Source organism: Oncorhynchus mykiss, chromosome 24, assembly GCF_013265735.2.
Source record: "Oncorhynchus mykiss isolate Arlee chromosome 24, USDA_OmykA_1.1, whole genome shotgun sequence".
Classification (NCBI taxonomy): Eukaryota; Metazoa; Chordata; class Actinopteri; order Salmoniformes; family Salmonidae; genus Oncorhynchus; species Oncorhynchus mykiss.
Window position 1 is genome coordinate 460,403 of NC_048588.1, and position 16,258 is coordinate 476,660.

The 16,258-nt window shown below is 45.2% G+C and overlaps 1 protein-coding gene across 1 annotated transcript; it reads left to right on the forward strand.

The window, feature by feature from the left end:
- Positions 1 to 607: 607 nt before the first annotated feature.
- On the forward strand, positions 608 to 16,258 carry LOC110503520 (protein FAM124B). The gene is made up of 5 exons (XM_021581875.2): positions 608 to 812; positions 1,055 to 1,159; positions 10,717 to 10,745; positions 10,939 to 11,732; positions 15,199 to 16,258. Exons 1-5 carry the CDS (start codon positions 805 to 807, stop codon positions 16,036 to 16,038), a joined length of 1,776 nt encoding a protein of 591 aa, XP_021437550.2. The 5' UTR covers positions 608 to 804; the 3' UTR covers positions 16,039 to 16,258.

Genomic DNA, 16,258 nt, shown 5'->3' on the forward strand with positions numbered 1-16,258 from the left:
ACCTGTTTCACAACTGCCTTGTGTATTCCTCTCTGAGAGCAGAGAAAGCAACACTAAAATGGTCTTTACTGTGAAATATCTGCTCCTCTGACCATAATTTAAGCCTAATGCATAAAGGGAACCACAGTCAAACTGTTACGCAGCCATGAAGAGGAATTCAACATAACCACTTGTATTGCTTTCAGCCAACTTTGAGTCTGCACTTGCTTTAGAACTGCAATGTTTCTTAATGAATCCCCTCAAGTGGATGTTATTTCTCAGTGTGCAATTAATTTGGTTGAGGCCACATGACATGGGATAAATGTGCATCTCACAAATAATACAGACAGCTGCTATGACAAGTCAATGTTGATTATTAGAAACATTATTTATTAATGAGACATTTGTGGCCAAAAGACGATGCCAATTATAGTCTCCAATGTTCCAGAATGGCTACCACAGAACTAGAATCATTATATTTCCTATGTCTACAAACATGCTAGAACACATCAAGCATGTGGCAATGTAACAAGGGCTAAAATGGGGCATAGGTGCCAGGGTTGTTAATGCTCTTTAACAGAAATGTGACAGATGATGGCCTCATTTTCTCAGGATTCCATTCTCATTTACATTACGGAAGTGGTATTACCTCCTTTGCCCCTCAAAGTCTAGTTAACCCGTCTGGACTATCCTTTGTCTGCTCATACGTGACGGTGAGACGACTGCCATCTGGCGCTATTCTGCATATTATTTTCCTCATTTAGAGTAGACTAAGCCCTTTCTCCCATTTTCATTTATCCTGGTCAACTCTGCACGTATTTATTCATGTGCTGGTGAGTAGACACGACTTTTCTATTTATCTTTTTTTTTTTTACAGACTTCCTAAATGACATTCTACTCCCTGTATAAAATAGCTATGTCTAAAGGTATCAGTACAGCAGATGACGTCAGTGTCCCAGCTAGAACGATGCTCGTGAAAAAAAAAACTTTGCTAACGGGCTGACTGAACGGTGACAATTCTTGTCATCAGTCTAGAACTTAGGGCCACTACAAAAAAATGTGCTTCTCTCCATAGGACTCGATTGAAGTCCGGTGGCAATTATCGGACAATGCTACGAAGATCGATTCTATTCAACGGAACCGTTGATGAAAACGTGGATTCGGGAGCTGAGACTGCCGAGTAAGTTCCTTAAGCTAGTTAGCTAGCTAGCATTTGTTTGCGGTATCCAAGTACTGGCAAGATGTGAATCATTACCATTTCACTTTGTGCAGTATAAGTTCCCCAGCTAAATCTACTTCAGTGTTTTCTATCAACGTAACAGGCGGTGTGATTAGCTAACGTTAGTCATTTAAAACGAGTCGCATACAACTTAGTGGGTGGGAATCACTAGCTAGCTTCAATAGCTAAAGATAGCTTGCCGAACGTTTTTGCATGCAACATCAGCCCAAACAGGCAATTGTAAATGGTCAACCTCTTTCTGGTCTAAATTAGCTAGGTAGCTACAGTTACACTTATAATCTTATTGTGTCAACTTACAAGTAAGATAACTTAATGTGGTTTACTAACCTTAACTAGCTAGCATTTTTGTTTTACTGTTGGCTTGATTGTTGCTGTTTAGTTACCAGCTGGGCTTCTAACTCACCACATTGCCGTTGTCATAGTAACGAAAGATGCATGTTTCCACGGCGAAATGACACTGATGGGCTAGGAACGTACAGAGAAGGAGCTGCCAGATAATAGTCTGGAAGTAAAGTCGCACTGGGAGCCACATTTGACATTGAATACATTGAGCAAGGTGGAAAAGGCCGCATTAATACACTATGTAAATGTATTTTCGGGAGGGTTGTGGTCACCATTCATGTAATACATTAAATATATTCATCTGTCTGTGCCCAATAATGTTTTATGCTGCTGCGATGTTTGCCACCATGTTGTTGTCATGTGTCTCACTATGTCCTGTTGTCTCGCTTGTTATGTCTGTTTTGTCCTATATTTTTATTTAATGTATTCTTAATCCCAGCCCCTGTCCCCGCAGGAGGTCTTTTGGAAGGACATCATTGTAAATTAGAATCTGTTCTTAACTGACTTGCCTAGTTAAACACAGGTTAAATCATGGCTAAGGGCGGTATTCAAGCACTCCGCGTTGCATCGAGCATAAGAACAGCCCTTAGCCATGGTATATTGGCCATTTACCACAAACCCACGAGGTGCCGTATTACTAATTATATTCTGGCCACCGACAAGCTCAGGAACAAATTGGCTGGAGGTCAAACCTAGTTTCCAAACCCTGTTGTATATTTAAGCAATAACGAGGTGGTGTGGTGTGAATTCACATTATAAACTGGGTGGTTCGACCCCTGAATGCTGATTGTCTGACAGCCGTGGTATATCAGGGGTATGACAAAATATGTATTTTTACTGCTCTAATTACATTGGTAACCAGTTTATAATAGCAAATAGGTTACTAGCTGCCCAATTCATAGCCCTACACTACACATTTAACTTGGTTATTGGGCAAATCAATTCAATGACTAATAATTTCTTTCTGATTAGTGGTAAAATCACCTATGTCTGTTAACCGTTAATCGGTTAGCTGCTGAAAATACATTTGACCGGTCGGTCATGCTTATGCTTATCGGTCTATAGGACATTTGCATAATTTTGTGGAATTAAATTGGAGCTATTACAATTTTCTGCGGCCTTTGAAGCATTCTAGTACAGTTAAATAGTTGTAACACACACACTGACCAAAACATTATTTTGTTGCCATTTACTTTTCCCCCCATTACCAGTAAAACATAATCAAAACATTTCTCTCACTTACTTGCTGTGCTGTTTCGTTGTTCAGTCTCAACCAGGATTTCATCATACATGTCAAGCAGTGAAGTTTCAGCTCTGTCCGTGGCCTCTCTTCCTCGGTGCGCACTGTCACTGTGTCCGTTTCCAACCCAGACAGGATGACCACATCAGTGAATCAACCCACTCAGGTGACGCACCCCCTCCAGGGACGGCATGAGAGAGCCCCAGTAAGCCAGTGACTCAGCCCCTGTAATAGGGTTAGAGGCAGAGAATCCCAGTGGAAAGAGGGGAACCGGCCAGGCAGAGACAGCAAGGGCGGTTCGTTGCTCCAGAGCCTTTCCGTTCACCCTCCCACTCCTGGGCCAGACTACACTCAATCATATGACCCACTGAAGAGATGAGTCTTCAGTAGAGACTTAAAGGTTGAGACCGAGTTTGCGTCTCTGACATGGGTAGGCAGACCGTTCCATAAAAATGGAGCTCTATAGGAGAAAGCCCTGCCTCCAGCTGTTTGCTTAGAAATTCTAGGGACAATTAGGAGGCCCGCGTCTTGTGACCGTAGCGTACGTGTAGGTATGTACGGCAGGACCAAATCAGAGAGATGGGTAGGAGCAAGCCCATGTAATGCTTTGTAGGTTAGCAGTAAAACTTTGAAATCAGCCCTTGCTTTGACAGGAAGCCAGTGTAGAGGCTAGCACTGGAGTAATATGATCACATTTTTTGGTCAGGATTCTAGCAGCCGTATTTAGCACTAACTGAAGTTTATTTAGTGCTTTATCCGGGTAGCCGGAAAGTAGAGCATTGCAGTAGTCTAACCTAGAAGTGACAAAAGCATGGATTAATTTTTCTGCATCATTTCTGGACAGAAAGTTTCTGATTTTTGCAATGTTACGTAGATGGAAAAAAGCTGTCCTTGAAATGGTCTTGATTTGTTCTTCAAAAGAGAGATCAGGGTCCAGAGTAACGCCGAGGTCCTTCACAGTTTTATTTGAGACGACTGTACAACCATTAAGATTAATTATCAGATTCAACAGAAGATCTCTTTGTTTCTTGGGACCTAGAACAAGCATCTCTGTTTTGTCCGAGTTTAAAAGTAGAACGTTTGCAGCCATCCACTTCCTTATGTCTGAAACACATTCTTCTAGCAAGGGCAATTTTGGGGCTTCACCATGTTTCATTGAAATGTGTCATCCGCATAGCAGTGCAAGTTAACATTATGTTTTCGAATAACATCCCCAAGAGGTAAAATATATAGTGAAAACAATAGTGGTCCTAAAACGGAACCTTGAGGAACACTGAAATTTACAGTTGATTTGTCAGAGGACAAACCATTCACAGAGACAAACTGATATCTTTCCGACAGATAAGATCTAAACCAGGCCAGAACTTGTCCGTGTAGACCAATTTGGGTTTCCAATCTCTCCAAAAGAATGTGGTGATCGATGGTATCAAAAGCAGCACTAAGGTCTAGGAGCACGAGGACAGATGCAGAGCCTCGGTCCGATGCCATTAAAATGTAATTTACCACCTTCACAAGTGCCGTCTCAGTGCTATGATGGGGTCTAAAACCAGACTGAAGCATTTCATATACATTGTTTGTCTTCAGGAAGGCAGTGAGTTGTTGCGCAACAGCCTTTTCAAAAAAAATTGAGAGGAATGGAAGATTCGATATAGGCCGATAGTTTTTTATATTTTCTGGGTCAAGGTTTGGCTTTTTCAAGAGAGGCTTTATTACTGCCACTTTTAGTGAGTTTGGTACACATCCGGTGGATAGAGAGCCGTTTATTATGTTCAACATAGGAGGGCCAAGCACAGGAAGCAGCTCATTCAGTAGTTTAGTTGGAATAGGGTCCAGTATGCAGCTTGAAGGTTTCCGTTCCAATTTTCTGGAAGCTTGCTTCAGAGCTCGGGTATTTTCTGTGTACCAGGGAGCTAGTTTCTTATGATAAATGTTTTTAGTTTTTAGGGGTGCAACTGCATCTAGGGTATTGCACAAGGTTAAATTGAGTTCCTCAGTTAGGTGGTTAACTGATTTTTGTCCTTGGGTAGACAGAGGGAATCTGGAAGGACATCAAGGAATCTTTGTGTTGTCTGTGAATTTATAGCACGACTTTTGATGATCCTTGGTTGGGGTCTGAGCAGATTATTTGTTGCAATTGCAAACGTAATAAAATGGTGGTCCGATAGTCCAGGATTATGAGGAAAAACATTAAGATCCACAACATTTATTCCATGGGACAAAACTAGGTCCAGCGTATGACTGTGACAGTGAGTGGGTCCAGAGACATGTTGGACAAAACCCACTGAGTCGATGATGGCTCCAAAAGCCTTTTAGTGGGTCTGTGGACTTTTCCATGTGAATATTAAAGTCACCAAAGATTAGAATATTATCAGCTATGACTACATGGTTCGATAGGAATTCAGGGAACTCAGTGAGGAATGCTGTATATGGCCCAGGAAGCCTGTAAACAGTAGCTATAAAAAGTGATTGAGTAGGCTGCATAGATTTCATGACTAGAAGCTCAAAAGACGAAAACGTCATTTTTTATTTTTTTTTGTAAATGTTAGCAACACCTCCGCCTTTGCGGGATGCACGGGGGATATGGTCACTAGTGTAGCCAGGAGGTGAGGCCTCATTTAACACAGTAAATTCATCAGGCTTAAGCCATGTTTCAGTCAGGCCAATCACATCAAGATTATGATCAGTGATTAGTCCATTGACTATAGTTGCCTTTGAAGTAAGGGATCTAACATTAAGTAGCCCTATTTTGAGACGTGAGGTATCATGATCTCTTTCAATAATGACAGGAATGGAGGTGGTCTTTATCCTAGTGAGATTGCTAAGGCGAACACCGCCATGTTTAGTTTTGCCCAACCTAGGTCGAGGCACAGACACGGTCTCAATGGTGATAGCTGAGCTGACTACACTGACTGTGCTAGTGGCAGACTCCACTATGCTGGCAGGCTGGCTAACAGCCAGTATGGCACCGAGTATGGCACCGATTTTGCCTTCTGGAAAATGGGCTGAGTGTCAGGACGCATCATAACCTTTTTGTTTTGATATCTTAGAAATTTGGCCCTTCTGAAAACCACCTGGTGGCTCTGTAGTACAGCTTTGAATGCTGGGTCTGGCTGTCACAGCCTTCTCCACTGAAAACATGTTCTGCTAGTTCAATTTTTCTCTAGCCAGTTACGGCCCATCAGTGCAGGTCTGTCTCCTTTTGACAATTACTAATGGCAAAGTCGCATTTTTTTTTTCATACTACACTGGCTCTTTAACATACCCTAGCGAAGGAATTTTCTAACCTGATTAGGTAGTCAACGCAGTTACAGGTTTCTTTAACTACAGGTGAGACAGAGCAATGGTAACACACTTCTGAGACCAGAGAAACAGCGGCCCCTGTCTAACTGCATGTCCAAATCCTTTCCATCCAAATTCTTGCCATTGGAAGTAGTGTAAACTGTATTCACTGCATTTACATGATTTGAGCCTCTTGCTTTCCCTGAATATTCCAAGAACACCAGGGAGTTAACTCCATTGACAATGCAATCTCACATGCCTTTCTGAATGTTAGATCCTTCTCTGCTAGCATCTCGTGCTGTATAGTTTCAGAGCACAGTCAAATTCAAATAAAAAATTGTATCTGTCACATACACATTGTTAGCATATGTTAATGCGAGTGTAGTGAAATGTTTGTGCTTCTAGTTCCGGCAGTGCAGTAATATCTAACAAATTCACAATGACTACCTTACATTGTGTGTAAGGGGATGGAATAAGAATATGTACATATATGGATGTGTGATGGCCGTGCGGCACAGGCAAGATGCAATAGATGGTATAAAATACAGTTTATACATATGAGTAATGTAGGATATGTAAACATTATTAAAGTGGCATTATTTAAAGTGACTAGTGATACCATTGATTAAAGTGGTCAGTGATATGAGTCTGTATGTTTGAAGCAGCCTCTGTGTTAGTGATTGCTGTAAGATAGAAGCTGTTTTTCAGTCTCTCGGTCCCAGCTTTGATGCACCTGTACTGACCTCGCCTTCTGGATGATAGCGGGGTGAACAGGCAGTGGCTCGGGTGGTTGTTGTCCTTGATGATCTTTTTGGCCTTCCTGTGGCATCGGGTGCTGTAGGTGTCCTGGAGGGCAGGTAGTTTGCCCCCGGTGATGCATTGTGCAGACCGCACTACCTTCTGGAGAGCCTTGCGGTTGAAGGCTGTGCAGTTGCCGTACGAGGCTGTGATACAGCTCGACAGGATGCTCTCGATTGTGTATCTGTAGAAGTTTTAGGTGACAAGCCAAACTTCTTCAGCCTCCTTCACCACGCTGTCTGTGTGGGTGGACCATTTCAGTTTGTCCGTGATGTGTACACAGAGGAACTTAACTTTCCACCTTCACTACTGTCCCGTCAATGTGGATAGGGGGGTGCTCCCTCTGCTGTTTCCCGAAGTCCACAATCATCTCCTTTGTTTTGTTGATATTGAGGGAGTTTTTTTCCTGACATCACACTCTGAGGGCCCCCACCTCCTCCATATAGGCTGTTTTGTTGTTTTTGGTAATCAAGCCTACCATTGTAGTGTCGTCTGCAAACTTGATGATTAAGTTGGAGGCGTGCATGGCCACGCAGTCATGGGTGAACAGGGAGCACAGGAGAGGGCTGAGAAAGCACCCTTGTGGGGACTCTTGAGGAGCAGCGGGGTGGAGATGTTGTTTCCTACCTTCACCACCTGGGGGCAGCCCATCAAAGTCCAGGACCCAGTTGCACAGGGTTTGTTCGAGACCCAGTGCCTCAAGCTCAATGATGAGCTTGGAGGGAACTATGGTGTTGAATGCTGAGCTGTAGTCAATGAACAGCATTCTTACATAGGTATTCCTCTTGTCCAGATGGAAAAGGGCAGTGTATTGGCGATTACATCGTCTGTGGATCTATTGGAGTTGTTCTAGGGTATCCGGTAGGATGGAGATGATCCTTGACTAGTCTCTCAAAGCACTTCATGATGACAGAAGTGACTGCTACAGGGCAATAGTCATTTAGTTCAGTTACCTTTGCTCTCTTGGGAACAGTCCACAGCATTCTCACGTAGGTGTTCTTTTTGTCCAGGTGGGAAAGTGCAGTGTGGAGTGCAATAGAGACTGCGTCATGTTGGTGCATCCCTAATTAATAGGCCTACCTACTCTATTAAAATATATTAATCTTACTTTATTTCTCTAATGCCAAACTAGTGAGTCTTGTTTGCAACAAAAATCGCAGTTTACCAAGAATTGTCTGAGAATCTGAGCATGCTACTTTTCAAAAGTAGATTTTTCACCCTGGACATGAGGCCGAGTCCCGATGCAGAAAGGAGGTAGGCCTATTTAAGGAGTGCACGTGTAGCCATGAAGTGCTTTGAAAGGCTGGTCATGGCTCACATCAACACCATCATCCCAGAAACCTTAGACCTACTCCAGTTTGCATATCGCCTCAACAGATCCACAGATGACGCAATCTCTATTGCACTCCACACTGCCCTTTCCCACCTGGACAAAAAGAACACATACGTGAGAATGCTGTTCATTGATGGCCTCCCGAGTGGCACAGTGATCTAAGGCACTGCATCGCAGTGCTAGCTGTGCCACTAGAGATTCTGGTTCAAGTCGAGGTTTTGTCTCAGCCAGCCGCGACCGGGAGACCCATGGGGCACAATTGGCCCCGGGTTAGGGGGAGGGTTTGGCCGGCAGGGATGTTCTTGTCCCATCGCGCTCTAGTGACTCCTGTGGCGGGCCAGGCTCAATGCACGCTGACACAGTCGCCAGGTGTACATTGTGTCCTCTGACACATTGGTGCGGCTGGCTTCCGGGTTAAGCGGGCATTGTGTTTCGGAGGACGCACGGCTCTCAACCTTTGCCTCTCCTGAGTCCATACGGAAGTTGCAGCGATGGGACAAGGCTGTAACTACCCATTTGGATACCACGATATAGGGGTCAAAAAAATAAAGAAATGCTGTTCGTTCACTACAGCTCAGCATTCAACACCATAGTGCCCTCAAAACACATCACCAAGCTAAGGACCCTGGGACTAGACATCCCTCTGCATTTGGATCCTTCCTGACGGGCCTTCCCCAGGTGGTAAGGGTAGGCAACAAGACATCTTCCACGCTGATCCTCAACACAGGGGGCCATGACTGCATGGCCAAGCATGACTCCAACACCATCAAGTTTGCCGATGACACAACGGTGGTAGGCCTGATCACCTACAACGATGAGACCGCTTATAGGGAGGTGGTCAGGGACTTGGCAGTGTTGTGCCAGGACAACAACCTCTCCCTCAACGTGATTAAGACAAAGGAGATTATCATGGACTACAGGAAAAGCAGGGGCGAGCAAGCCCCCATTCTCATTGATGGGGCTGAAGTGGAGCAGTTTGAGAACTTCAAGTTCCTTGGTGTCCACATCACCAACAAACTAACATGGTCCAAACACAACAAGACGGTCATGAAGAGGGCCTATTCCCCTCAGGAATGGCCAAGATTCCTGCCATCCATGACCTCTATACCAGGCGGTGTCAGAAGAAGGCCCTAAAAAGACTCCAGCCACCCTAGTCATAGACTGTTCTCTCTGCTACTGCACGGCAAGGGGTACCGGAGTGCCAACTCTAGTTACAAAAGGCTTCAATATTAACAGCTTCCACCCCTAAGCCCATAAGACCCCCCCCCCCCCCCCCCCCCCCCCCCCCCCCCCCTGCTACTCGTGGTTTATTATCTATGCATAGTCACTTTACCCTTACCTACATGTACATATTACCTCGACTAGCCTGTACCAACCCACATTGACTCGAATCCGGACCCCCTGTATATAGAGTTGAAGTTGGAAGTTTACATACACCTTAGCTAAATACATTTAAACTCAGTTTTTCACAATTCTCACACATCACATAGGCCTAAACAAAACAGAAAACACTGTTCGCCATTTTAATTGTCTAATTTCTATGACCTGATGGGAGATCAAAGCAGTGGTGGTCTGGGCTTGTAATTGTGGCGAACTTTGCGCTGTATAGCGCATTTTTTCAGTACGTGAAGGGGATCCAATCAGTTTAGATTCCGTGAAAAAAAAAAATAGGCCTATAGGCTACTCCAGTGTTATGTAATAGCCTATACTTTTTTTTTTTTTACCCCCTTTTCTCCCCAATTTCGCGGTATCCAATTGTTAGTAACTACTATCTTGTCTCATCGCCATAACTACGGGCTCGGGAGAGACGAAGGTCGAAAGCCATGCGTCCTCCGAAACACAACCCAACCAAGCCGCACTGCTTCTTAACACAGGGCGCATCCAACCCGGAAGCAAGCCGCACTAATGTGTTGGAGGAAACACCGTGCACCTGGCGACCTGGTTAGCGCGCACTGCGCCCAGCCCGCCACAGGAGTCGCTAGTTCGCGATGAGACAAGGATATTTTTTTTCCCGCTATATTAATTGTAATTACAAGTTGCACATCAAATTATTTAGGGTTATATGATTGTCTGCTCTGCCATTCCTCTCCATCACACTAGGGCTGCCAAGAATATAGGTTTGCTATAAGATGTAAATGGGGAAGATAATGGACCAATGAAAAAAATATATAAAATGACTCCTGACTACCAAGAGATGTATGTAGTGAGAAGAGCCCTTCAAAAAATACATTTAAAATCGTGTTTTAATGCAACAACAACAAAATCCAGTGCGGCTTTACTTCCTGGCTATAATGACTCTTCTCTGCATGTTCCTAGCTGCCATGGTGCCTACATTTGATTTCAAGCATGAGGGGTAGCTGGCTCCTAGATCATTTACTTCTGAACAGATTATGGTACAAAGATGTATTTTTAGCGCGTGCTAAAACAATGGCTTATTGATTTGTTTTTCCATTATGTGTTTTTGGAATTGTCTTTATAATTGTCTGCCACTCACTTATTTTCTAGATCTGATTGCAGTAAGATGACATCAAGCAGTAAGTATTAACCATTTATATTTCAGTTGCACATGTACTTTGTTGGTGTCTCTTCTGATACAGACAATATTCTGTTCAAACTGACTGTCTTATTCTGTAATGTCAGTGGAAGGGTTTTCCCTCAGTTTCACTGTGATCCTCATGTCTTGGTTCATACCTCCCTAACCTTGTTCCTCTGTGGCTGTGTTGTCAGGTGAGCTACTGGCCAGTCGGGTCCAGGAGCCCCTGATGATGAGCATGCACCTGCTGGCCAACCCTGGGGACTCGCTCCTGCTGCAGCACACCCTGGACCGCCTCCTGCGCTGGGTGTGCCCCAGCCTGCGCCTCTTCCATGTCTCTGAACGGGCCTGCCCCCTCCGCGACTATGCCCGCTCCCGCTTGTGCCCTGTGGCCGGGTACCCCTCCCTGGCTGTGACTGTCTTCCTCCATGAGGCCTATGGCGAGGAGCGCATCCTCCGGGTGCTGGACTTCCTGCAGCGCCCACCCTGGCAGTACCACCACACGGAGAGCTGCGGTGGGAGGACCGGGGGCATCCACGTTACCTCCTCCACCTCCCCGGCCAATGCCCTGCTCCGGCCCTACCTCCTGCCCAGCCGAGACTTCTACAGCCTGGGCACGGGGATGCCTGTGTGGGGGGTGCGCCCGGTGCACTGCGGCGGGGAGATGCTGCGGGTGACGCTCTACAGCAGCTACGATAACTTTGACGACGCAGTGCGGCTTTATGAGACAGTGCTGCAGAGGCAGGTGGAGGAGCAGAAGACTGGGTTCTGTTGGTTTACGCTCTACACGGAACCGGGGCTGTGTCTGCAGCTGGCTCTCAAACAGCTCTCCCCAGGGGTCAGGGTGGAGGCCTGCAACTCAGCTGTGCTGCAGTTCAGGGTAGAGGAGATGGGTCAGCTCGTGCCCCTGCTGCCCAATCCGTGCACGCCCATCAGCGCCACACGCTGGCAGACCGAAGACCTGGACGGGAACAAGATACTCTTCCAGGTATTTTAATTGACATGACACTATTTCCTATATTGCACTACAATACTTTTATTCAGACTCCTGTGCGGATCTGTGGTCAGAGATGGTGCCAGTAATATATAGATGGAAATAAGCTACCGTGTATTTTATGATATGCCTTTTGTCTTACCTTCGCCACACTGCGTCGTCTTGCTGCATTTCTTTCCCTACATTTAAATGATGAGACGTGTGAAGCCCAGTTGCTTCTCGAGATGGAAATATGTTTGGGTTTAGAGTTGTGGTAAATGTTTAGCTGCTATGTGAAACCTCTGTGGTTTCTGCCCCCTGAGGAGCGATTGGAAGCAATTCTCTATGGCTGTGAAAACACCAGAGGCGGCTGGTGGGAGGAGCTATGAGGACGGGCTGGAATGGTATCAAACAAATGGAAACAATGTGTTTGACTCCGTTTCGTTGATAAAATTCCAGCCTTTACAATGAGCCCCTCCTATATTTCCTCCCACCAGCCTCCTCTTGAAAACGTGTAACGCTGGATGAAGTTACTCTATGATTATCTTTTAGTTACAGTGAGACTACTGTTCTGCATTCAGGCTGATTGTCTTGTAAAACCATCAGGATAAAGAGCAAAATAATGTAAATGCAGTCTGTGTGCAGCACAGAGATGCAGCGAGCTCCAGAAGTATTGGGACAGTGACACATTTGTTGTTGTTTTGGCTCTGTACTCCAGCACTTTGGATTTGAAATGATACAATGACCAGGATATTTTCATCCATATTCGGATGAAGCGTTTAGAATTTACAGAACTTTTTGAACATGGTTCCCCCATTTTAGGAGACTTATGTGTATTAAATTAGTCAAAAGTGTAGTATTTGGTCCCATATTCAGAGTGAGCAATGATTACATCAAGCTTGTGACTACAAATTTGTTGGATGCATTTGCTCTTGGTTTTGGTTGGGTTTCAGATTATTTTGTGGCCAATAGAAAACTTTACAAAAGGAAGTAACAAACGAAGTTGCAAGAGGAACATAAACTGGGGATAAACCAAATAAAAGGTTGCGCTCAAACAACCCAGGTCTCTATATCACCTGTCCCCTCCCTGGCCTAGGGAGGGGACAAGGCTTAAATACCCTACCCTCAATATGGACCGTACCATTATTAACCAATCATCAATTAGCAGGTTTAAATACAGGCATGAAATCAAAAACTGATTCAGGCAATAATCAATATTAATAATCAAAACAAACAGCAAATGCATCCAACAATTTTGGAGTCACAAGCTTGATGTAATCATTGCGTGCTATGAATATGGGACCAAATACTAAATTTTTGACTACTTTAATACATACAGTGCCTTGCGAAAGTATTCGGCCCCCTTGAGCTTTGCGACCTTTTGCCACATTTCAGGCTTCAAACATAAAGATATAAAACTGTATTTTTTTGTGAAGAATCAACAACAAGTGGGACACAATCATGAAGTGGAACGACATTTATTGGATATTTCAAACTTTTTTAACAAATCAAAAACTGAAAAATTGGGCGTGCAAAATTATTCAGCCCCCTTAAGTTAATACTTTGTAGCGCCACCTTTTGCTGCAATTACAGCTGTAAGTCGCTTGGGGTATGTCTCTATCAGTTTTGCACATCGAGAGACTGACATTTTTTCCCATTCCTCCTTGCAAAACAGCTCGAGCTCAGTGAGGTTGGATAGAGAGCAGTTTTCAGTTCTTTCCACAGATTCTCGATTGGATTCAGGTCTGGACTTTGACTTGGCCATTCTAACACCTGGATATGTTTATTTTTGAACCATTCCATTGTAGATTTTGCTTTATCTTTTGGATCATTGTCTTGTTGGAAGACAAATCTCCCAATCTCAGGTCTTTTGCAGACTCCATCAGGTTTTCTTCCAGAATGGTCCTGTATTTGGCTCCATCCATCTTCCCATCAATTTTAACCATCTTCCCTGTCCCTGCTGAAGAAAAGCAGGCCCAAACCATGATGCTGCCACCACCATGTTTGACAGTGGGGATGGTGTGTTCAGCTGTGTTGCTTTTACGCCAAACATAACGTTTTGCATTGTTGCCAAAAAGTTCAATTTTGGTTTCATCTGACCAGAGCACCTTCTTCCACATGTTTGGTGTGTCTCCCAGGTGGCTTGTGGCAAACTTTAAACGACACTTTTTATGGAAATCTTTAAGAAATGGCTTTCTTCTTGCCACTCTTCCATAAAGGCCAGATTTGTGCAATATACGACTGATTGTTGTCCTATGGACAGAGTCTCCCACCTCAGCTGTAGATCTCTGCAGTTCATCCAGAGTGATCATGGGCCTCTTGGCTGCATCTCTGATCAGTCTTCTCCTTGTATGAGCTGAAAGTTTAGAGGGACGGCCAGGTCTTAGTAGATTTGCAGTGGTCTGATACTCCTTCCATTTCAATATTATCGCTTGCACAGTGCTCCTTGGGATGTTTAAAGCTTGGGAAATCTTTTCGTATCCAAATCCGGCTTTAAACTTCTTCACAACAGTATCTCGGACCTGCCTGGTGTGTTCCTTGTTCTTCATGATGCTCTCTGCGCTTTTGACGGACCTCTGAGACTATCACAGTGCAGGTGCATTTATACAGAGACTTGATTACACACAGGTGGATTGTATTTATCATCATTAGTCATTTAGGTCAACATTGGATCATTCAGAGATCCTCACTGAACTTCTGGAGAGAGTTTGCTGCACTAAAAGTAAAGGGGCTGAATAATTTTGCACGCCCAATTTTTCCGTTTTTGATTTGTTAAAAAAGTTTGAAATATCCAATAAATGTCGTTCCACTTCATGATTGTGTCCCACTTGTTGTTGATTCTTCACAAAAAATACAGTTTTATATCTTTATGTTTGAAGCCTGAAATGTGGCAAAAGGCCGCAAAGTTCAAGGGGGCCGAATACTTTCGCAAGGCACTGTAAAAGTGATTTTGTCCCAATACATTTGGTTCCCTAAAATGGGAGGATGATGTACAAAAAGTGCTATACTTTCAAAAAGGTTCACCCGATATGGCTGAAAATACCCTCAAATTAAAGCTGCCAATCTGCATTTTAACCTCATCGTCATTGTATCATTTCAAATCCAAAGTTCTGCAGTACAGAGCCTAAACAACAAAACATGTCACAGTCTCAATACTTTTGGAGCTCACTGTATATCACTGCACTGTATATCACTGCAAATACAATATTTTTGGTTATGGAAAATTTATTTCACAGCGGTATAGATAGTACAATGATTCTCTACACTGTACTTGGTTGTTTTGTCACAGAAACGGAAATTAGGCAAACTATTAGAATTTTAGCAACCAGGAAATGGCGGGGCGATTTCTGCATAGTGCATCTTTAATTGGAACTTAGGTTTGTTTTTCCTGTCTCTGTGGGCTCCATAATTGTTGAACCGTCCATTCCTTTCACCTCAAGTCTTCCAGAGAAAGTTAAGACTGTCAATCTCTGTCCCCCAGGTGAAAGCCCCAGAGCAGCCTCAGCGACCCCTGACCTGTGCCTTCCCTCTGACCTGCCCCAGCGTCTCGCCCAGAGGGCTATTGAGGAGCGTCGTGTCCACCCCGCCAGCAGCCCACGCCCTGCAGCCCTGCAGCCTGATGACCCCAGTGACCCGTCCAGGGAACAGGCCACGCACCGACCCAAGCCTGGATAGGCCTGTTTTACCCGGGGGTCTACGGTGTGGGGGAGGGGTGGAGAGCATGGGCTCAGACAGCTGCTATAGCACCCCTCCAGGCAGCTCCTGCTACTCATCTCAGCGTAGCAGCCCCGCCACGCTATCTGTTAACCACCCCCACGAATCCTCCCCTTTCTCATGCTCCGCCTCCCCGGCGCGGCCCTCCCTGTCCATCTCCCATCTACTGCTGGAGGAGGAGGAAGAGCCTGAGACCAACGTGGACACGGGTGTCCCCGTGACAACGACCCCGCGCTCGGACACAGACTTCACCATGGCGACCAGCTCGAGGGACACAGGCGTCTCGGTGATGCCGCGTTCCGAGAGACCAGCCGCTGTGGGGGCCTCTTCCCTGGAGAGCCTGGCAAGGGAGCTGAGTGCCTGTCTACCGGAAGCTCACACACCTCCACCCCACCACAGGACTTGGGTTGTGAGCAGCTCTACCAAAGCTGCCAGTCCCGGGTGCAAGGCAGGGTCACAAGCCTGGGATAGCGGTGTTATCAGCTGGGCATCGCCAGGTGAGCGCTACTCCAGAGGGCCTGTGGGGCCACAGACTCCTGCTAAGCCAGCAGCAAAGGCTCTGTCATCCACACACAATATAGACCCAATAGATGAGTTCTTCATCTGACTCCTTTCTGCAGTGTAAGCAGGCATGCAGTTGTAGGACATTTTGTCACTATCTAACATAATGTAACTTGATGTTGCCTCCAGAGAGAGACTGGGAAGCTCCTTGAAACCATGGAGACACAAAGGATCTAACTTCCTGGTGCTCAGACCGTCATGCCAGTCAAGGTTTGCGTCCAAAATGTCACCCTATCCCCTATGTAGGGCTGGTGGGCTCTAGTCAA